The 25,329-nt window shown below is 38.4% G+C and overlaps 1 protein-coding gene across 1 annotated transcript in view; it reads left to right on the top strand.

The window, feature by feature from the left end:
- The window catches only part of LOC125229806 (sine oculis-binding protein homolog), a 35,403-nt gene extending 11,920 nt beyond the window's left edge, over window positions 1-23,483 (top strand). The window contains exons 2-4 of the mRNA XM_048134746.1: window positions 15,804-15,933; window positions 20,525-20,700; window positions 21,397-23,483. Coding sequence (XP_047990703.1) covers window positions 15,804-15,933; window positions 20,525-20,700; window positions 21,397-22,626 — 1,536 coding nt within the window. The 3' untranslated portion in view covers window positions 22,627-23,483. The remainder of the gene's footprint in view (window positions 1-15,803; window positions 15,934-20,524; window positions 20,701-21,396) is intronic.
- Window positions 23,484-25,329: the final 1,846 nt, after the last annotated feature.

Raw genomic sequence — 25,329 nt, forward strand, 5'->3', positions numbered from 1 at the left:
TCATGGCATACAGTCATAAGGTAGACGGACCTTATATCTTATGAGCTCCTGGTCTTTGGACCCAATTCCTTGAGTAAATTGGTAATGGAAACGAGGCGTGTCTTAGCAGAAACTAGCGCTGATCTAAGGCGTCCAACACAGATTTAGCATGAATGTACAGAAGCGATGAAGAATGACGTCAGACTTACAATTTATGGTAGCTTGCCCTGTTAAGGGGTATCCGTGGTAGGTTCGTCAGTCATTATGATGTGAGGACTTGACAAAGAAGAATAATTATGTAGAATCTACCTACATACAGTTTGTATTCTTAAATCGGAGAAGCTTCTTTTATTGGAACCTCGACCTGATTATTGGTTCGAAGGTCCACTTCATAGAGCCGATATAGCGGTAATGAAAATGGGGCAATCGACACGTATTTAATCTACCTACGCTTTTGATTGGCGTTCATTTGGCGGTGGTGTTGAAAAACTATGTTTCCACGTGGACCAAAATTTTGGCAGAATGGTGACCGCTATCGGATGTAAGTAGTGCCTGGCATCCGTTGGCTCATTGGGTGGACGACATTCGAAAAACTGCGGGGCATCTCTGGATGAGACCAGCGTAAGGGATAAGTGGCGAACACGAAGGGAGGCCTATGCTCAGCAGTGGGCGATTAACGGCTGAAATGATGAATGATGATTTTTCAACGTGAACATTACACGATTGCGTAGGTAATTTGTGTACCTACTACCTACGTAATATAATAGTTTCCTGTAAAAGTAATAAAGGGCTGACGAGAGTCATAAAAAGTAAGTGTCTTACACGTGGACCGTACTGCGGCTGTTTTGGCCGCTTTTAGTTCCGGCTCACGTTACGGCGATCAGGTTACTTCGGCCACATTTCCGTCTCATGACCATTTCATGTCGAATGTTAAAAGTCAAAACTTATTTGCAATGTTTATAGTGAGAACAGTTGTTTGTGTAGTTACTTACTGTACCTATCAAGTTCCATATGTCATGAACTCATGAAGTGCTCAGTGCGAGACTCTGTTCCTCAAATCTTCTTGATTACCTACTAGAATAGGAAGAGCCCCTTATTAGGAAGAGATACTATTATTATTTATGAATTCTCTCAGTAATCTTAAATTACTGGAAATTTCCCTGACAAAAATTATCATGCAAGTTGCCATTGAGAAAAAAAGGAATCTTAGGATGTATTAAGCAATGTTCTCAACAGTTGACTATCGCTTAATTTGATGTTTTAGTTACGCACTGGCATTTATTATTAACTCATCAAATGTCATGTAAATTAACCCTAAAACATGGCAATAAATGTGCGAAGAACAATACAGACAGCTTTCCATGAAAAGATTCGCAATTTAGGAAAACCTTCTCTTCCGTGCCTTGCCAGGCAGTTATCAATAGAAAACGACATACCGCTAAACGTAAAAGGTATCCATAATTCCATAAAATCCCAAAATACCCGCGCCACACGAAACCAAAGCCGCTCCTACATATTTGTTTCCGTACATTACGTACCGGGATCGACTTACACGGCATTAGGTGAATTATAAGCTCCGCTGGCGCCACCCGATATGTTTGCCGGCGGCTAATGAATGGCGATAGTTGACGCAACTTACGGTCACTGGGTCAAGGGATCTCCTGAAATGACAAATAGGAGACATCTTTTGATCAGGCGACATTGTCTACTTATAATTATAATATTGAACCAGAACCACCAATGTATTGTAGAGGGTCGCAATATTTGTGATGAGTCATGGTTTGCGAAGAAGCGAAGCCAAGGTGTTTCAGCGCCAATTTCCGCAAACTTTTCTTGTCAGTTCTGCGGTAGACTATGTCAGTCTCGCATCGGTATATTGAGTCATCAGAAAAGGTTCTCGAATGAACGAAAGTTACACCATAAATCGTCTGCAATAGACGCCAATAAAGATAAAGGCCAATGATGATTGTACCAATCGCCGCTCTACCCTTAGCTCTCGCACACCGGTATTGCCAAAGGGTAATCCTAAAATAATGCTATGCTAAAGAGCCATCTTAGATGTCACTTTTCTAGTACAAGGGCCCATCTTGTGGCGGTGCAGGGGCAGTCCGAGTAATTTTATTCCATTGCCGTTTTATTCGGCAGGTGTTAGATTTGATTAGATGACCAGTACTTAGCTTATGGTCTTCGCCGAATCCCTATTTGATTTAAGATTCAATCTACTTGCATTAGTATTTACACCCTGGCGGATGCTGCATCTGCGAGCGTCCCATGATCCAGACAAAGGCAAGACTTAAAAGAAATCAAAGAAACATCTAAAATATACCAAAGAAAAGGAAGCAACAAAATTTTAAATAAAAATAACTCGTGTAAGTCATGTAACAATATCATACAACGTTATCATGACAAACGCGAGCTTCAGACCAAAGTACAAAACAAAATGAAAATGAACCTCAGAAAACACGTGAAGCTCAACAAAAGGTAACAAAATGCATAGCATCGACTGGCTCAAACGCGAAACTAACTCCATCTAGGATAGAACACAAAAGGCCCGAGAGTTCTGTTACGTCTCCGGTTGCCAATCGATTATGTTTCACATGCTTCTCATTATAACAGTCTGTGGAAACAAAGCGTGGGTCGAGTTTCAGTGCATTACTCTTCACCGGTTCGGTCATGCGAGCCCGCACTTTCGGGGAAACTTTGTACGCTGGCAACATTATAGTGTTTTTGGCGGGAAAACTGTAGGGTTGCTAGGTGAAATATGGCGTGTATTATTGATATAGAGCTGGGTTCTGCTCTGTTTATTACTCGTAGGTACTTCTTGCAAATGTGATGAGACGACATCCGATAGAGAGGTACCCCAAGTACCTAATTGAGATTAGGGGAAGCAAATGATGATCATCAACTTCTTACAAATGTGAGGAAACTGTTGTCTTCTTCGGGGAACCTATGTAGGTACTATGACAGCATTTCAATGATTTTGGCAAGGGTAGTTGTGTGTATTTTTCATTCATGGCACCTAATTTCTTCCTTAATTTAAAAGTCATCACAACCGATGTAGGCTGTAGACTGCCTCCACAGTCCTTACTTTAGTCATTGCAACTATCATCTGTAAATATGCTGTGGCCAATGATGATGATGATGACGATAATCGTTCGCGTTTCGTTTTTTGACGAATTTGACGCGACGCGAATTAGTTGAATACGTATTTTGAGTTACAGACCTAATTTTGTTCGAGCTACCGTAAGTATGGATTTGAATTATTTTCTTACATATGTATGTAGGAACGTACTGAACCTAGGGTTGTAAAAAAACGGTTTTTTTTCTGGCTTGAAACAAAAACATGAAAAAAAACCGTGAAAAAAAAAACAGTTTTTTTCTGGAGTATGTTTTTTTTTCTAAAGTACGAAATCTCAAAATTTGCAAAGTAGTTAATACTTTTATACGGTTTTTTAGACTTAATGTTAACTATTAAACGAATTTAATCAAATAACTTTAATTTCTGCACGGGAAGCATGGTCGCGCGATAGACGATAAAATATCAGGCCGTCCCTATCGCACTTACAAATAGTGCGATAGGGACGGCCTGCTATTTTGGGATCATCCACATATTACGTCACACCAAATTTCAGGTTTTTGGACCCCTCCCCCCCCCCTATGTCACGCTTTTTTGTATCCCTTTAACAGGGATTGTCACATTTAGTATGACCCCCCCCCCTTACACTGTGACGTAATATATGGATGACGCCTTTATCGTCTATCGCGCGACCATGCTTCCCGTGCTGGTCTTATAAAAGTAACATTTACGAAATCTGTAGTTTGTAGTTGTCACTATTTACTGTTGGCAACACCACCGCCTCTCCACGCTACACGCCGCATCGGGGATTCCCCAATAAACGTTTGTATACTGAATTAAAATGTACGTTATTGTTATTGAAACACGTTACAACTCACGAAAAACCGTTATTGTCGTATTATTTGTTCATCTGAAAAAAAACCATATTTAGAAAAAAAACCAAGGTACTCGGTTTTATTTCATGTTTCTTTTCATAATTCTGAAAAAAAAACATTTGGTTTTTTTTCTATTTACAACCCTAACTGAACCCTAATGAAATTTATAAAATCTACTCATCAATTATTTAGTGACGTATTTACCAAGCAACCCTGTTGGCTTTGCGCCCACTTTCAGCGAATTGTTTTAAATGGCAACACCGGAGCCCGCCTTTGTAAAGTTACGCCGCAGCTATAATGTGAGACTTAGGTGACACGGTTACTAAGTAACACTAAAGGTAATAAGTCAAGTTTCAGCACCGGCTGTAAAGCCTGTGTTACACTTAGCGATTGTGAAAACGCTACATTTTAATACGATATTGTTATTTAACAATAACGTACATTTTAATTCGATAAACATTCAGTATACAAACGTTTATTGGGGAATCCCCGATGCGGCGTGGAGAGCGGTGGTGTTGCCAACAGTAAATAGCGATAACAACTAACTATAGATTTCGTAAATGTTAGTTTTATAAAATCAGAAATTAAAGTTATTGAATTAAATTCGTTTAATAGTTGACATAAAGTCTAAAAACCGTATAAATTTTGAGATTCAGGACTTTAGAAAAAACATATTCCAGAAAAAAACTGTTTTTATTTTCATGTTTTTTTTCACGCCGAAAAAAAAACGTTGTTTTGCAACCCTAACCCTACCTACATTTCATTTTTGCTATTTTAACTCGCACTGAATATTTAGTAACAGTACTAAACAAACGTAACAGGCATCTATAGAGTTTATAAATAAGCTGTGTAGTTCCAGAGATGCAACAGGATCGCCTTGACACCCAACCTGGGTGTGTAATGCTTTACGCAGTGGACATAGCGATAATTACGCAAATCGGTAATACTGGGGTTTAATCGATACCATGTGATATTAGGACTAGTAGTACCTGTGGATAATATTAGTTACAGTAAATTTTGTTAGCTATCGTCCACAATAATATACCTTAGTCCAAAACGTGAGATTATTACGTTGTTAGGTATTAGTTTTTAGACAATTTTGGAGGAAATCAAGCTACGGTGCACCGTGTTTCATTCAAGTTTTATGGTAATAATTATTTTCACGCTATAAAAATAGGTTGCAATGTGTTTCGTGGTGTAATTAAAAAAAAAACTAGAATAAGGTAGGGTAAAATATTTCATACTATGCACGAAATAAAGCATCAAATAATAAGAAAAGCATGGCCAGTAGATTTAAAGCCCAATTTATATTTAACAAGTCGGATAGAAAGATTAAATGAGTTGACCGTGACGTCACTCAACTCGATTTCATATAAATCCCATTTAGCAAATTGTTCAAATTCATTTTTGTTAGTTCTTAAAAAGCATTTGACTAGAAGGAAAGTTGCGATAAAATAAAGCTTAAAATTATACCTTTTGTTGCAGCAATAATATCTACTGCAGCAAAAGATAGCGAGCTACAAATAAGAACGTACAAGTATGTTGGTAGGTAACATACACATTTTTATTGAATTCCGTTAATTTAAAAAAAACATACACCTGATATAGATGTTACTTTAATTGCTGATTGAGAAATGGGCTTTAAAATTAAGTAGCTCACACTAAGTGTCAAAACTATGACACGTCAATCACATATCGAACACACAAAGCCCGTTTCTTAACAGCAATTGATGATGTAACTATCGCAGGTGTAGGGTGTTTTTCAGAAAAAAGTTACGAATTTTAAAAAACTAACTATGATTGTTATGCTCTTCTGTTTCCTATAATGGTCCTAACTATATGTATATGCCGAAGTTAACGAAATTAAATAAAAACACTGTGTATACGTTACATTGTCTGCAAAATTAACCAAATATCCAACTGCACCGTTAACCAGTAAAACCAGATTCATGCCATGAGAATCATAACTTCAATACCCTTTACACGTGTAACCTGATCTTTGGGTGTTTTGGTCGCTTTTAGCCCCGTCGCAGTGTCGGGTATCGCGGATCGGGTTACACCGGCTATTTTTACACCGATCTTCCTAATGTGGGGTTCGGTTCTTTACTTGGGATTGTAACTTTTTTCTAGTTCACAGTTATGTCTGTTTTTAAAATTAATTTCTCGTAACTACTTTTTACAGTCAAGTGCAAAAATACGTAACGAAATAATCGTCTCATAAATATGGTACTACGCTCATATTACACCGGACTAAGATGCTATATAGGACATATTTTTGAGTAAGATGTGTACCTGTACACCCATATTTTTACACTTGACTGTAGGTACAGTTTCTGAAATGTATTCACTGATTTCTAATATGGAGTTAGGTTAGGTGATTATAAATTGTGACTTTTTTGAATTTACTGATTGTTCTTGAAATGTGAGTGTGTTTAGTAAAACGTCCCGCTTTGTCGGTTACCATTAAGGTGAGATTTACTTGTATCTTTATATGAATAAACTGACAAAGCGGCTTTTTAGCAATCGACAAAGTGAAAAAAGTTTTCCCGTGCACACTCACAAATACCGAATTTATAGTACCTACTTAGGTAGGTATCTAAATTCGGTTAACTACTCGTAGGTCCTAAAATGTATCCACTGGCTATTTTTACCCCGATTTTCCTAATGTGGGTTCGGCTCTTTCCTAGTACCTACCTAATTGTGATTTTTTTCTAGTTTAATCTACTTACAGTGCCTAAAATGTAATAATAATTATACGTATTTAATCATCGATTTTAACCCTTTTGGTGGCAAGTTAAAAACTTCGTGAGTTTAAGCAGCGAACGCCCCCGAGGAAGCAAAAAATTGTGTTAGGAAAAATACAATAGAGAGTTAGAGAGGGTGTATTGTACATATTATTAACTAGCTTTTACCCGCGGCTTCGCCCGCGTAATAAAAGTATTCATTAAGATTTTCATTTGAATCCTTAGGTTTCTCTGTAGGTATATTTATCTGCGATTATTTCGATTGCACATAATACTTTTGCTTGCAATGATTGTAGAAATATTACACATCGACCACAGCGTAGGTAATTCTATATACGCTGGGGAAACCTTTATAAACATCCCACATAGCCCGTATTTCGACACTATGATCGGTGGGTAAAAAGTACTTTTTTCTATTATCCCTTACAATTTTTTACATTTTGCTTATACTTATCGCAAACGTAATCTTCAAGCAAGCAAACAACGGTCGTCTTAGAGCACATTGATTGTAAGAGACCGCCGACCGATTATCCGTATCCCTCTAACGATACCCATATTATCCGTATCCGTATCCCTATCCCTATCGCTATCGCTATCGCTATCGCTATCGCTATCGCTATCGCTATCGCTATCCCTATCGCTATCCCTATCGCTATCCCTATCGCTATCCCTATCCCTATCCCTTATCAAGATGTTTAATGATATAACACTTTAAGTTCTCGCGCTTTGTATACATATTTAAAGTCACATACAGGTCGAACGCGATTAATTAACATTATTTTTACCTTTTTTCCCAACGTTTCGGCCAGGTTGCACTGGCCGTGGTCGCGGAAGACTGACGTCCCAGCAAAATGTCACCGGAGATGTAAACAACACAAAACTACCCGATATTAATTTATATAAATGTTCGGGGTAGACAAATAAATATAATCTACCCGCTTTTAGTTAATGTTTATTTCCCACCATGTTTATTTTAAAGGTAAAAATAATGTTAATTAATCGCGTTCGACCTGTATGTGACTTTAAATATATGTTTAATGATTTCTTATCAAGTGCTAAAATATAAAGTTTCATGGTTTTATCTTTTAAAATTAGGAAATCCCATACAAACTTTCAACCTCTTTTTCAACCCCTTCATCCCTTTTTTTCGAAATAAAAAGTAGCCTATGTTTTGTCTCAGGGTCTAAAGATTGTCTGTTCCAAATTTCATCAAAATCGGCTGCGTAGTTTAAGCGGGAAAGCGTAACAGACAGACAGACAGACAGACAGACAGACAGACAGACAGACAGAGTTACTTTCGCATTTATAATATTAGTATGGAGTATGGAAGTATGGATGTATCGTATGCCCTGGTTGGTCTGAAGCATTCAAAGCTCTTTATGCAGAGGGTAGACTCTGGATGGAGCAAAAAGCTAGGTAAGCTAGGCAAAAGACAACTCCAAATTATAACGGGGGTGTTCACAGGCCATTATGGGGTCAAAGGAATTTTGGCCAAGATGGGACACGCCGACAACACTGATTGTCGCATGTGTGGCGAAGAGGAAGAGACCGTCAGACATTTAATGTGTGAATGTCACGCCCTCGCCAGACAAAGAATGAAGAACTTTGGAGCAGGCTACCTGGCACCGAAGGACTTCAGAGAGCTACCCATGAGCCTCATCATCCGATACGTGGAGATGGTCGAGAAGCTCCTGAATAGCTGAAGGATCTTAGGATCGATAGGGGGTAATTGCACAAAAGATCCCGATGGGTCGAAGTGTATCCGTAACCCTGCAGATTTAAGATAAGATAATGTATCGTATATGATACATAGTCAACAATTTTTAGATGCGTATTTATTATGTGTTGTAACTGTAAGTTTTCGGATGGTTGAATGAATTGGACACTTTCAAGCAAGTTTAAAGAAGGCAAGAATCGCTAGTTAAGAGGACTAATGAAATCCTTCCCTAAGAGATCAATATTTTTAAACACACATGTTTTACCCCCAAAGTTTTTTAGTTACCCGTCTTTCTGGCACTCGTTTCTTTTTATTGCCTCAGGCATTTCTTAAATTTTGAATAAGCGAACTTCGATACATAAAGATGTAATAAAAACGAAAAAAATTAAAGGACGTAACCATCAACATACTAACTAAAGTTTGCCTTCTTAAATTACCAAAACCAACAAAGATAATACTTTTTAATTGTATATGAATTTGTAAAGTTGAATAAATATGTTTTATGTTTATGTTTATGTTTAATAGTCTTGTACGTAGCATCTTAGAGTATTGCGTGGTAAAACTCTGAATAAATGAAGTCATGCAACGGATGTGCACTTTGATTCGCTACGCATATTCAAAAAATGTGTCCGTGAATGTCTATCACAACAAAAGACTCTTTGAAGTGGTCCTCAGTCTTAATATTGGGTTAAAGTTTAGCTTGTTTAAATTGTTTACCTATAAGTGGTTATTACACTTAGAAAATACTTCTTTCAATGTATAACTTCACTTTTCAGTGTAAATAACTGTTGGTGAACCAATGAAATAAAAAAAAACCTCGAACATTCGTAAAAAATATCATCAATAAACCGCGAAAGTTTTCCAAATATAACCAACTAAACTGTGCCTTGTAATGATACCAATGATACTAAAGTGTAGAAGCTATAATTTCCCATAGCCACCGTTTAGTCCGTTTATTTTACATTGGCAACACTGAACTGTAGCCGTGCGTAGGTCGCGTGGTGTCATGTTGCGAACGCTCCTAAATTTACCTTGCTAGCTGACATTAAAAGCATTTGTTATATTGGATATCACAATATTATCGACTACAGCTTATGTTACAAGCTTTGACCGCTTCTTTGAAACCGGTCTAGGTAAGGTAACTATGGTAGTATTAATATTAATCATTACTGCAAATTTAATTTAGGGGTGTTTAGATTTGACTGAGGGCGAACCAGTTACTTCTTGTTTAATTTTAATAAAACTATGTGTAAGAGTAGGTAATGCCAAGGTAATGCTAAATAAAATGGTTCTACTATTAGAGTATGCTACACACAAAAAAAACTCATCTATTGGCTCTTTAGGGTTATGGTCGTTATAGTAGGTAGGAGGATATATAGTACGTAGGAGGTATAGTACGTAGGAGGTAGGGCATAGCGAATGATATTCCGCTTTGTGTGGTAGGGCACAGCACAGCGGATATCGTCTCGCTCGAATCTAGAGCAGAGCCCAACTGGGGTAGTACCTCCGCCTTACAGAAGACCGCAGCCAAATAGCACTAGACCCTACTCATAGTGTTGTGTTCCTGCCGGTGAGTAAGGCTGCCAGAGCTCAACGAGGGTGCGGTGTGCTGATGACGGGAGGACTTACGGGACTAACTTGTTCCGTGTATTGTCCTTTGAGTCGTCGGCAACCCGAACCCTCCTTGGAACTTGTACACTCCTTTTTGCTGTGTACTTACTTAACACAGCAAAAGGGAATGTACAAGTTTCTAATGGGTGGCAACGCGCATGTGACACTGTTTGAGTTGCAGGCGTCCATAGGTTACGGTGACCGCTTTCCATCAGGCGGACCGTATACTTGTTTGCCACCGACGTAGTATTAAAAAAAAAAAAAAAAAAAAAGTTATGGATGCTGAGTAGCGATAGGTATATTCCCTAAGAAGATATCTTGTAGAGTTGTAAATCGTTTATTCACAGTAGCGCGGCTAGGAGCTCACAGTAGCACGGCTAGGAGCAACACGGTTTGGCTCAACTAGCGTAACAGTACTATACAGAGATATTGACTGAGCAAACGCGTGTGTCGGAACAACGAATGACGACGAGTCAGTGAGTGAGCGAGTGAAAACATGGATGCAACATCCGTCTACCCGGTGAGTTTCTAACCAACACAACAAGCAATGACGTCATAATGGACAATTCCTACGTCGAACAACTGAGAGAAACCATTCAAAAACTGAAACCTGTACCGAGTCAACCACACAGCAACAAACGGTCTATCTTCATTCACCGCGATCTGACTACGTGTGACTACGTGTTTGTTCGAGTCGACGCAGTTAGTTAGGAAGCCACTGCAAGCACCATACGACGGTCCCTACAAAGTACTGAAACGAACCGACAAGGTTTTCACTATTCAGTTACCGACACGCGAAACAAACATATCAATAGATCGTCTGAAGCCTGCATACATTATAAACGAAAATGCAGAAGCCAACCCGGTGCAGATCCAACGCTCTGTAATCAAGCTCAGATTTACACCGACGTCGCCATCACCGACTCCTCAGACGCCGCAAACGCCGACACCGACACCGACGCCGACGCCAATTCCAAGGCCGTCGAAACCACTACCGGTGACTACAGCTGATACAAGGAGGATACCTGCAACATCGTCTAAAAATACCTCCGCATCATCAGATTCGGGACAACCAAGGATGACCCGCAGCGGACGCATCACTCGTCCACCCGTACGCTTCGCTGAGGAGGGAGCCATGTAGCCGACGTGTCCGTCCACTACAATATTTTTAGATTATAAATATAGAATAATTTAGTAATAAATAAATTAAACATTCAGGTAAATAAGCAACAGTTAGGTTAGCAAGTTGGACCCGTACACGGTCATTTATTGTATAGCCATAAAGTTACATTTATTTTATTGCGTAATCCACGACCGCTACGGTCGTCTATTGTTTACTCGTTAGGTTCCTGTAAAGTATTGTTTTAGTTTATTACTAAATTATTCTATATTTATAATCTAAAAATATTGTAGTGGACGGACACGTCGGCTACAGCTCGCTTAGACTTAGAAGTATTCAAACGATTAAGTAGGCAGCCTAGGCACCCTATGTACCGTACCTATATCAAAAATTTTTTGAGAAAACGTACGTAATTATTAAACACGTTTCTGTATATAATATTGAAAAACTTGAATTAAACCACACAATTAAACGTGAAAACGGAGACCAGGCTCTTCGAAACATATCACGTGACTAAATACACGTGAGTTTTAACTTTAAAATCATCATAATATTAAAGCAAATTAATTTACCGTCATATTATTTAAATAATACATTTCTCATTCGAAATTCACAATTGAACCCAGTTGCACCATTAATTATGGATAAACCTCGATATTAATTATCAGCCCACTGGCTACCGACGTACCTATTTTTAATTTCGGCTGCAGTTTGATCGAGCAAAAGCTGAATAATGGCTACGAGTTTTACGTCAGACCAACGCCTTCGCTGCGGTGCGTTCAGGATATCGTGTTTTCAGTGATAATTATTACGCAACACTACACTGGCAACACTGTGGTGAATTAAAACGAGCTGCCGGAGTGCAAGCGGCCTCTGTCCGTCCGTGGAGCCCATTAGAATACGTATCAGGTTTGTGTGGACGAGTAATGCACGTTCGCTCATGTTCTTTAATTAAACCACGAACCTATATCGATTTATAGCCTATTAATACATCATCTCTGACTTTATCTACTTGAACGGTTTCAGGTGGTGCTTAGCGGTTAATAATACCAGGAACTCATTAAACAATATTATTAGCTTGTATCTCTAATCGGTGGAGTTTTTAATTTATCTATCTATATCTACTTATTTGTTGACATGAAATCATGAGCATTTTAACAAACAGTTTGACCAAAGTTCCTTGACCATTAGCAAATCTACATAATTATACGAAGTAAGAAGTTTTTCAAAGCATTTTTCTGGGCCATATTAAATAAAGAAGGCTAAATAAATAGATAATGAGGGACCTTCATTTTAAAAGCTAAATATATTAATACTTTCCCTGTAACTCTTTGTGAAATCCGAGACCAATTAGACGCCCAGTGGCCATCTTGTCTGAAATATAACCTGTCTGTCCACAGCCTGCACACGACATAATTAAATAAGGTTATTTAGGCGCTCGTATGACAAAGAAGCTACTGTTACTAGCTGCCATAATGAAGGTGTCTAAGGACGGTTCCCCAGCAAAGTTTACATATGTAAAAGCTCCCTTTGTTTGCGAGCGACATATCTTGTATCAGAAGGTATCTAATGAACCTCTAGAAACGTTATTACTTTCATTTTGCTTTTAAGAAAATTTCTCGGGTAAAAACTCATTTTTCGGTGGCTACGCGTGTACATTATTAGCTATATTTTAAATTCATAATTAGTCTCATTTTAGAGTTAATCGCTTTTGTCATTTAAACATTATTATCCTTTAATTACTCAGTTTTCGACGACTCGACAGGCAGCATGATCTTACATGATCCTGGCCAAGAAGTCCGACACTTTGTTTTTAGGGTTCCGTACCAAAAAGGTACAAAAGGAAAGGAACCCTTATGGCGCTACTCTGTCCGTCTGTCTGTCTGTCACATTCCTAAATATCTCGAGAACTACTTATGCTATTGTACCTGTAGGTACCTGTAAAAACCAACATAGCGATTTCACCGAGAGATGGCGCTATACGTATACTTCTAGTCAAATCTTTAGAGTTACATGAGTAACATGAGAAACATGAGATTATTTTAACTAATGATAGTTTGTACGGGTACGGAACCCTCGGTGGGCGAGTCCGACTCGCACTTGGCCGGATTTTTTTATGTAGTAGGTAAGTAATAGAATGGATAGGCGTTCCAGCCACTTCAAATGTATCATATTTGTAGCAATATTTGTCAAATTTCTTGAAAGTTCAAGGTAGTTTTCATTGTGCCAGTGCCAAATGTATCACAATTGTAACAAGTCCTATCAACGTATTACCAAAGAGGATCGAGTATTATAGAGAGTTACTGTCGAAGTAAAATGTATAATCACAGTGCTTAGACTGCCATCTCTTGACATAGGCTTAAAACTTTTGAACCTCAGTTTTGACAATTTGGCCCATATTCTTAGCTTGATATGTGTTAAAATGTCAAATATTAATATTAGCGCCATCTAGCTGAGCTACCCCAAAGGTGTAATGCCATCTATAGGCCACCGTACCTTTTTCTGTATGGTACTGAGGTACGTTTTTTTCTTAGACTTTATCTGTCTATACGGAGTTATATATGTCTTTGGTATTACTAACTAATATAACACCGGTTTCTCATAACCATTTATTTTTCGCTGGCACAAATATTTCTTGAGTTACACGCGTTGAATCACGGTTTATATTCTTACGAATTTATTGCGATCGGCGGCGCTTAAACGTAAGGAGGTCATCGTGGCGCCATTTATTTGAATAAATAGCTTTTTTATTTTAAAATAAACGTCTAAAATAACAGTTCAATGTCCGATGGTCACAAAAAATGTCAACATGAAGACAGTGAAGGGGAAAGGTAAAGATGTATATGACCGACAATATCAGTGTAGAATGCGTAGATACTTTTTTAACCCCTCTAAGTATCTCTCTGAGGAAAATCTGATTTTTAACTTCTGATTAGCAGAAACGTCTGCAATCGATGCCGTTAGGCTTAGAATAAATTTAAAAGTGGAAAATGTCTGCCTTGGGTGTCTTGCCATTGACCTAAGTGGGGGAAAATTTCGCTGGCTTGGTTGAAGTCTTGGTGGCTCAGTTGGCAGAGCGCTGGAGTATCGATCCAGAGGCCGTGAGTTCAAGTCTCACCCAAGGCAGACATTTTCCACTTTTAAATTTATTGAAAATCTGATTTTCCAAAATATTCACCAAAGAAAAGAGTCGTGAAACGTATAGGGTCCAATGCATTCCACGACTCTTCACTTTACAAACAGACTCTAGTAGGCACTTAATCGATAAAAAAATCGTCGAAATCGATTTTATTATCTGTAGATTATTTTTTTCGCTTTAGGCAAGCTTTAGGTAATATTTCATATGGCAACATACGAGTTAACAGAAAAGTACCGGTCTACTACTTTGATATTTGACGAAAAAATATTTTTCACCACACTAACTGGTAAAGGCTTACTTTGCTATTCGAAAACACAAAAATGCAAAGTATACAAATTGTAACTTGATATCTTTAGCTGGCTGGTAGAATGTATCTATAAATGATGATTTTGAAACATAAATATTGAATAGATTGATGGACTTGATTTAGCTTCATGTATAGTCAGTATTTTGTTCGTGTTGGTGTGGTGAAAAATTTTGTGTTTCACTCGGTGGCAAAGTTTTTTTACCTTCTGCCTTGAATGAAACACTTGCAACGCTCAAGATTCCACTTTTTGGAATTTTTGGCTAGCTCGGGTATCAATATTGGCACGTGTGGTTAAACAACAATTTTGCCCCCTTGTGAAACAAATAACTATTTAGGGTTTGTATTTGTACCTCTCTAACGCTTTCAAATCCTGTTTCGACCGGCAGACTATATTAGAAAATACGGTTCAATATTAAATAACAGTGTTCATAGGGAATTCGTGGAACCAAAACGGATGAATCTATTATATCAACATTATTATTCAGACAGGACTATACGTAACGTGGTTCCGGTAATATTAACATAAAACCAATAATTCTCTAAAATAAGTAATTCTGGCAATATTTTACATACCTACATATTTGTGGTGTTACAAGTTAACACTTTCCCCTATGGGTGTCGGAGAAGTCGAAAGCAGGATATGGGTTCAATTGTGATGTGGCGATAGACACTGCAATAAGTAGTGCAAGTCACTAAAATTTCGTTTTTAGGGTTCCGTACCAAAAAGGTACAAAAGGAACCCTTAGTGACCGGCCACACCAGAGCGTCGCGTGTCTCGGGACGCCTTACGTCCTTCCTATACAAAATGTACTGAGGAGACGCTTTTTGAATTACACTCAGGTGGCGTGGCGCGGACGTCCGTTGCGCGCCCCGAGACACGCGACGCTCTGATGTGGCCGGTACCTTACGTACGAAAATGTAGTTGGAGCAATAATTTATGTACCAATATTGTATATGTTTGTTGTGTTGTTGTTTATGTGTAATAGTGTAATTTATGTAGCAATTTATATATCTATGTCAAATCTTGGGATTAGTTGTCAAAAGCTCCCCAAGCTGCCATGAGCCGTGGCAAATGCCGGGATAACGCAAGGAAGATGATGATGTGTGATGTGTGTATGTTATTGACCGACCGGTTTTTAGCTAGGTAAAGATTAATGATTGTTAAGTACCAACATTATTAGCGCTTCTTGCTTTACCTGTTTACCATTACTTAAACACTAATTCGGTTGTTTCAGGAGTTCGCGGAGACAGCCATGAATGAACTGCTAGGCTGGTACGGTTACGAGCGTCTTGAACTGCGGCGATGGGCCGCGTCACGGGCGCGCGGGGCCAGCCCTGAGCAGGCCAGCGAGCATAAGAACAAAGGTAAGTAATTGACATTGAGCGCGTCGACACTGTCTTTCATTCAATTCCAACATCGCCGGAACAATGCGAGACAGGCAGTTGTGACATAAATAATTGTCACCTGCACGGGAAGCATGGTCGCGCGATAGACGATAAAATAGCAGGCCGTCCCTATCGCACTATTTGTAAGTGCGATAGGGATGGCCTGATATTTTATCGTCTATCGCACGACCATGCTTCCCGTGCTGAAGTGGTACACTATTCTGGTAATATGTATCAAATAGGTACTAAATTTTAGTATGTACTAAACATCCAAAATATCTGTAGTGGTCCAGGGGCCCTGACGTTTACTCTAAAGCTCGTCGAGAATTTTGCCTCTGCGCATTTGCGGGCAAGGGTTATTTACCTGATATTTACCTGAGATAACGTAGATTGGTCTAATGGGTATATTGGGTATATATATATATAGGTAAGATTTTATTTAACCAACTGGGGCCCATTTCTCAAAACAGAAAGTTACAAGCGGAAGTCTCTTTCCAATTTCCAACTTGTCATATTAGACATTGACTGACCCGCTATATTTGTGTTTTTTTAAAGTGTGTTCTTTAAGTATGTCCTACTCATGATGTTTCCACAAACCGTTGTTTGAACCTAATCCAGCGATCGTCGTTTATCAGATGATAAAATCTTAGGTAAATAAATTACACCGATCCTAGATGGATTAAATCATATTTTAACGAATTACTTTTCTCCGAAAAACCCCCATTGCCGCAGCTGTATTTCTTTGAAACATGACGAAGTGAACGCACCCGTTCGTTTTTGACGTTGACGGGGAAAAAGGCGGGAAATGTGCAGGGGTCCCGGCGATTACAATCTGATTCCCGCTATTTCATTTGATTGACCGATCATTCTTGGTATTAGGGGTGTACATGTTATCAATTTACAGGTAAATATTATGGGGTAGTGTTAACTTGTCATATAGCTGATGTTTTTTTACACAACATCAAAACAAAGAAGAACGAGAATGTTTTCTAGTGTCACAATGACATGACCGTTTTCATTAGTATCATAAGTTTCTTTCAATTACAAATCTAATGCTACTTTCATTTGTTTTCACAGTTGAATTACAAAATCCATACTAATATTATAAATGGGAAAGTGTGTGTGTCTGTTTGTTTGTCCGTCTTTCACGGCAAAACGGAGCGACGAATTGATGTGATTTTTTTAAGTGTAGTTGAAGGGATGGAGAGTGACATAGGCTAATTTTTGTCTCTTTCTAAGGCGAGCGAAGCCGCGGGAAAAAGCTAGTAATTAATAAATCAATGAAGCATTTGTAGAATATTCTTACAGAAACTATGCGATAATTCAATGTTTCAAAAATATGAATAAAGGTACAAACCAATGCAACATGAGAACATACATCGTCTCACTACACATTCTTTTATATTCCATGTGATACTAGAGGTATACTAGCACTAATGAGAATTCAGCTCAAATTCTTTGCAACGCGATATTTACCGATTTTAAGTACATTAACGTGAAACTCGGGGCTCAGGATGTTAATATGAATATGATACGCGGGCTTACTATTTCTAATGAACACAGAATATTTTGAAACGCGGTCGCTTTCTAAAGTTAGAAGTTCTTTTGGTGCACATGTAGGTATTGCGGTTTTATAAGTTACGTTGCGGAAATAAAATTTGAGTGCATAAACCGCAAAACGTAACTATGGAAACAGAAGCGAATAGAGTGCCTTGAGCGTCGAGAGGGGCTATTATTACACCAATACACCATATGTACCTAAAACATATCTAATCCATAAAAAGAAAGAGTAGGTACAGTCACCGGCATAAAGTGATGATTTCTTTATCTTGTCGCTTTAACCCTTAAATGCATAGTGATGTACATATGCATCATGCATTTTTGACTCTATTGACAGCATGTCAAAGTTCAAATTTGAATAAATCTTTGTCAAGGTCATGCATTTAAGGGTTAAATTGTTGACAATTTCCTATGACATTTCAAACAAGACGTTAATATGACAAGGTACATAAATCATCACTTATTTATGCCGGTGACTGTACGTCAGTACGTAATATTCGGTTTCGTAAAATTACGAAAAAAAATCGTGTAAAAATCGTGTTTTTGTAAGGTTGGGTAGATAGAAACTGTTTAAAAAATGGATTTCGTATTTCTTCTGAATTTATTAAAGTAAAACTATATATAAAAATATTCTTGTAGTAAAGTAACATTTAATCCGCCTTTCGTAAAAAATTATTAACCTTTCCGGTGAATTTTTTGGGTGCACAAAAATGTGTGCAAACATTTTTTAATTAAACCACAATATTTTCTGTTAGCCGCGCTCAAAATACGAATAGATATTTACTAAAAGAACTGGAAATAATTAATATGGAAGTATCCGGTAGCTACATACGAATATAACAAGTTGAAAAACAAAATGTGAGCTCCAATCTCAGATATCCTTCTCCAATTAATTTTATAAATCTTGGATGCAAACCTCAAAAATATGCGATGTATTTATGATAAGTAGGATCTAGTTTTTATATTACCAACATTTAAAAAAATTTAAACGAAACCGGGATTACCGGGATTGGTCAAAATCAATTCTTTTCAAATTACTTTGCTTGATCCTCTCTCTCTCGATCGAACGGTCTAATTGCCCGATTCGAACATCAGAAATTAGCTCTACATACGACATGGATCCGATATTTTAGTGTCCATAATGAAATGACGTTCGTATTGAAGTCAGGTTTGATAGTTTTGATACAGGGGGCCGATTTTTGAGTCTCACTATCACTAAAATACCGGTTGAAAACGGTGAATTGCCTATTATTTACAGTGACAATTTTCTGAATTCGAACGCCGTGAGACTCAAAAATCGGCCTCCTGACATATAAACTAATTTTTGACGTAGTATACCTACTCAAGTTCGAATCATTTAGTGCGTAAGTACACCTACTGTAGGTACCTTTTACTAGGGGTCGCACTAATATCAAAATTCCCAGAAAACAAAAAACAAGCAACATTTAGTCGGGAACCGAACACCGCTCTCATTACGCCGGCTCGCCTTATTAATTTACGTGGCTCTAACGAATCCTATCCGCCGGGTTATCCGATACATCGCTCGATCATTCACTGCTACTTTTAGAAAAAGTTTATACGAATGTTTTCCGATAGCTAGTGGCTCAGAAAAATCTGTGATGGGTTTTTATAAATGACGAACTCGAGACCAATCTTTGCAATTTTTTTCTATCGAGCCGATTTCGTTAAATCGTGTATCGAGTACGGCTATGTTCGTTGAAATATAATGAATAATAACATACACCGTGTCCAATAAGTCCGAATACTCACATTTTACCTCAGTTCTAAAGATATAGGGATCACAGGCCATCAAATTCTTATTTAAACTAAAGAGTATATTCCTCTTAATAAAATACAAGCACAAAGTACATGGAATTTCCGAAGTGTCTAAGAAAAACAAAGAGGTAAAGTGCCAACAAAATACTTGCTCGGCACGCAGGTGACGAGTTATTTTTTATAAGGAGAATCTGTATGTGATAAAACAGACGCCACGTGTCCAAAATAAACTATTATGGGTACTGAGGATAGATAACGTTCCGGGCAACTAGAAAAATGTGCCTAGGTTCCAAAGCTCACCATCGGCCCAGGTGTGGGATGCAGTATGTAAGCGAGGTAAACTACCTTCAGTACTTACAGATAAAAGCGTTAAAATCAACGTTTTTTTCTTTAAAACCAAGGTTTTGGAAAAAAAATGCCTTAAAGTTAAAAAGGATGCTTGGGAATGAGTATCATGTGTCCCAACAGGACGCACCTCCAGCACATTCGGCAAATGGTATTCTAGCGTAGTTTCAGACTAATTTGGCAGTTTTTTATCCGAAACATGAGTGGCCACCCAGGCCTCCAGGTTTAGGCGTATTAGACTATTTTGTATGGTCATACATGCTTTGAAGACTAAATTTTTATAAAATCATAAACCTAGATCATTTCAAAAAGGTTATCGAGAGTATTTGGGATGAAATGTGAAGAAAACGGTGCGTGCCGCGTGTGATCCGTTTGAGAAGCGTTTGAGGCTGGTAAACAAGTTAATGCTGGAGTTATTCCAAAACATTTGTTGTGAATGTAGTAAATAAGAGTGCCATTCATAAAATATAATAATAATGTAGTAACTATTTGTTCATTTTGTTTTATTGACTATTTGTGCTGTATTCAAACTTATTGGACACGGTGTATAGTTTACTTGCCTTACTAAAACTAATAGTTTGTTTTAAAAAACTGCCCAAGTAACATCAATTTCGCGCAGTTGGGTGTTGTCAGGCCCTTAATTTCCTTTATTGGTCTTGTTCACTTACACCTGCGATATACTTACCTACACTGCATACAAAATGCTTGCATGCCAGGCCAGTAAGTTTGTACGCGGCTGGCATGCTAGTTGTGCATGTGGTATATGTGACGCAGGCTTTATGAGAATTATGTGTGTATGTACCTTTCTATGTCGTTAATCCCTTTCTTTTATTACAGCTCAATCATCAACCATGAGTTGACAAATAAATCCGTGTTTTCCATATTCCAGATGAATGTTCCTGGTGCAACAAAAGTATCACGGACAGCGGGGCGCTTCAACAGGCCGGGGCAGTGTTTTGTTCCGAGCTGTGCTTCAGCCAATCACGGCGCGCCAACTTCAAGCGAGCCAAGACCTGTGACTGGTGCCGGCATGTGCGACACACCGTGGCTTATGTGGACTTCCAGGTTGGTTCTCTTTCTCTCTTAGAAGATAAGAGTAGGACAGACAGTGTCCTGATTTCTCCATCTCCTACAAGAGTAATGGCGCGCTTCAACAGGCCGAGGCAGTTTTGATCAGAGCTGTACTTCAGCCAATCATGGCGCGCCAATTTCAAGCGAGCAAAGACCTGTGACTTGTGCCGGCACGTGATGCCATATCTAGGGTTGCAAAAAACCGGTTTTTTTTCTGCTTTAAAAAAAACATGAAAAAAACCTCGACAAAAAACAGGTTTTTTTCTGGAGTATGTTTTTTTTCTAAAGTACGATATCCCTGAGGAATCTTTCTGGCAACAAAATTATCATTGATATTAGGTGCACAAGACAGGCGGTCTTTTGTTTAGAACTATGGAATTTTTTGTCTTAGATGAGAAAAAAAACCATGGTGCTCTTTTTTTTTTCTCTGAAAAAAAAACATTTGGTTTTTTTCTATTTACAACCCTAGCCAAATATCATTGGTAATTTTTTTAGATTTTACTCCAAAATAGGTAATTCTGTTATGAACAACGTATTTAAAAATCAAGTCACTTTTGCTTCCTGTATCCTCTAGCATTTATGGTTCTGTGTGTTCTATACAAAACATCTTTTAATACTAGTGAGCCTGAATATATTCATTCAAGAAAAGTTCGGGATAGTAGAGTTAATTCCATGTTTTTCAAATTCCAGGATGGAGCCACGCAGTTGCAGTTCTGCTCCGACAAATGCCTGAACCAATACAAGATGCACATCTTCTGCCGAGAGACGCAGGCGCACCTCGATCTCAACCCCCACCTGGTGAACGCCTCCTCCACCTCAAACCTGATAACTCCTGAACTCTGGCTCAAAAACTGCAAAAGTAGATCTGCCTCACCAGCGTCTGACCGCTCAGGATCACCCACCGAGGTCACCAAGCCACCTGAAAAAGAAAAAGAGAACAGAACTGCTAGGAAATCACCCTTACCTTTAATAACAATTGCTCCTTCAGCAAAATTAATGAAACCAAAAACACCTGAAGAACGCGTGCAAAAATCACCAGAAACTAAAAAAGAATCCAGGTTAAAGATGAATTTGAGGAAGCGGAGAACATCCAAATGCTCCGCTACAGTCACTTCACAAACGGTAAAACACACGCCAACTCCCAAACCCCAGGATCTAAGAATGCGGAGTCCATCTATGGAGGGATCATCGCCAGCATCTACAGTTGGCAACAGTACGATACACTCACCACCGCATCCGATAAATCCTCATCCTATTGTACCTCCTCCTCAATTCGCTAATCCAATGTACGGTATGCCTCCTCCAGTATTCATGGATAATCATGAGCATAGACCAAATATGTTTCCTCCCCGGTTTGGCTTTTTACCACGACCAGGTATCCCTATGCATCAAGAAAGACCTCGCATTCCGCCTCCTCTAAACTTTCCACCACTAGGCCAAACACCTCCAGTTACAGTCCTAGTTCCTTATCCTGTCGTACTTCCAATACCCTTGCCTATCCCTATCCCGATACCGTTCGCGTCTTTCCTTCAAGCACACTGCGCTAACAAAGTCAAAACTGAATCAACGGACGATGCCGAAGGCCCGTTAGATTTCACAATGAACAGCGACAAAAACAAGGACGAAGAATCTAAAGAAAATAAGAATGAAAACACAGAATCAGACAAGAACTCAAATCATAGCGAGGATCGAAGTGAAGAAAAGCAAGAAACGGAATCTAATAGTGAGACTAGTAACGCAGAGCAGACTCTACCCAAATTCAAAATAACGCGATTAGGAAATAAAATGGCGAAGATAGTAACAAAAGCCCGGGAACCTTCAGAAGCTTCCAGGCCTCTCAGAAAACGGCGGAGACTTGTTGAAGTAGCGACGGAAGACGACCCTCTAATCCCGAAGACGAGGAAAATAGTGCAAGTTTAAATTTCATAGTAGACACATTATTCTCAAATTAATATAATACCATTTTTAAATACATATCACAAATTCATACTTATAAGGTGTTCTGAAAAACGGAATATCAGTAGATTGGCCCCCACCAAATATCGGATTTACCTATACGTTTATGTTCCAATGTCTTAAGTATTCTTTGCTAGTCCATTAGCTACAAATAGGAAAAGACACCGACCACTCTAAGCTAAATTGCCTAGTTGAAGACATTTTAGGTTATGCTCATACCTAACTTCATTTCGTTCTATAGGAACAAAGCGTCCACTTCAGAACTAAGATACCAATATATAATGAGATACTTACGGCATTTTGACTAAAGTATCAATACTAGACAAAATGCTGTCACTCTTGGCAATACAAGTCCAAGTGAGTTCCTAAATGAATTGTACGAGTTAGAGCTAATACAATAACACCTCTTGATTAATAATTCCTGCAATTAAATTCAACTGTGACTGTAATCTTAGAATTCTTAGATAAACAGATCCATTGATAAATTTAGTATAAAAAAGCGTACACGCTTCGAGCATAGGAATCGAAGAATACGGTCAGGAAACTTGTATGTAGCGATTAGCGAAAAACGATTACGACAGAGCCAGAGCGTCTGCCTTGCGGGTTGCTTGCAGTGAATCAGATTAAATATGTTTCTGTTGTTTTTTCACCGTTTTGACTACTAGTACTTTGCTGTTGATATTATATTAGGAGTCCCTTGCCTGTAAACAGACTTCTAAATACATAACGTTTCCTATTTAGAAAGCTCTTAAAAGTTTCTTATAAAGAGTCAGAATCAGAAGCATGCGCGGATACAGGGGTGGGGGGGGGGTAATGGGGGGGTCATGGAGGTTGGCCATCAAATGACCACGTGACCCCCCTGGGGCCCCGGGCCTTTACTACGTGACCCCCCTGGGCACGAAGCTGGATCCGCGCTTGATCAGAAGTGACGCCATCTATTGACTTTTCGTGACTCTGACACCTCTAATAATGAAATATAGTATTCAAAACAATTTAAATTGCTAGTCTTAGCTGTAAGATGTGATGTAGCTCTAAGATCTATACGCTAGATAATAATAAACGCACTGTAAATGTGATATTAGTAACTTATTAACTGTAATGTATAAATGGAAATAAAATCTCATTATGAAATGTTTAGTTTAATTCAAAAACGATGTTGGAAATCAACAAATGCGGTTGACTACTATTAAAAGTTTGTATTAGATAGAAAAGACAGTAACAGGAGAGGAAACCCGAGGAAATGGTGGGACGACTGTGTGAGAGATGATATAAAACGAAAACAAGTCAATGAGGAGGTCGGACGATAGAGGTATGGAAGAGGAAGACATGCTAATACGACGGCCACTAATCACTGCGATCAGGGCTAGCGAATGATAATAGTAGATGTGAGCCGTCATAGGTTGCTTGTTCTTAATTGTATTGTGTTATATGACATTTGACTTGAAAAGCTGGCACCAACTTAAGTATTGAGATGATAAGAACTTGACACAAATCTAAGAATCGACAGGGCGAGGTATTTTGGCGCCATCAGGGGCGGCTCACTCCGCGATTCTTTCGCCGAGCTACAAGTACATGCTGGCGGCCGCGAATTCGCGGCCCATTCAGTGGTGACGACCTCAGCGCCGCGCATCACAAATTCAGAACTCAATGTCGGCTGCTCGTGTGCGGTCCGTTCGTTAATGTAGGTAATAATGTTGAATGGCGGCATTTTGTGAATATCAAAGGAGTAAGCCTTCTGTACTTGTACTATTATAATTATATTCTGTGGCGCCATGTAGAAAATATTTCGACTGGCCAATTTCACTAAATCTATAGGTAATTATTGGTTATTCTCACTAGTTAGTAGTTAGTACCCTACCTGACTTACCACCTTGTAGTTACATAAATATCAGTCGTAGCTACTGAGAATTGTTTTCCTCCCAGTCTTAAATATTGGTGTCAATAAGAATTTGATTATGGTATACAATGAATAGGTACGCAGCTGTAGCAATATTGATTTTACACAAGAAACCTATGACTCATTCTATGAGTCATTCTCTACATATAGGTATTTAGAATGTTTTTAACAGGTGTGTTTATTGTATGTAACTAACAACGAGTTAATTTTATTAAAGCATAGATATAAGGGTATTTTCAGAATTTGGGACCCCCCAATTAGCGTAACTTGTTAACAAAAATTAACTCACTGCCAGTTTTGTGTCGATCTGACTATAACTAAGCATGAAATTTCAATAAAAATATTGTTTTGTGTTGATTACATAAACTTGAAGCGATAATCTACATTCAGAATGTGAAAAAAGAAAATTTTTAGACAGATTTTATGCTTAACAAAACTGACAGCGAGTTAATTTTTGTTAACAACTTACGCTACGTATAATTGGGGGGACCCAAATTTTGAAAATGCCCATAAAGTTAAATTTAAAGATTGTGTGATGCTATAACGGGTACGGGGTGAGGGGGTTATTCCTACTAGTTACCAACTCGTTCAGGATGAATTGACCTCATAAGTCTCATAACCTATGATAAGAACTAAATACGTCATTGCCTGCTAAAAGATTAGAATAAATACTACGTAAATAGCAATACGCATCGCATGCACTAAACAAGATCTAAGTATTTTTATTTGATATTCACCAAGGACGATATAATACCGGGACAGACAAAGCC

Source organism: Leguminivora glycinivorella, chromosome 9 (genome assembly GCF_023078275.1).
Source record: "Leguminivora glycinivorella isolate SPB_JAAS2020 chromosome 9, LegGlyc_1.1, whole genome shotgun sequence".
Lineage (NCBI taxonomy): Eukaryota > Metazoa > Arthropoda > Insecta > Lepidoptera > Tortricidae > Leguminivora > Leguminivora glycinivorella.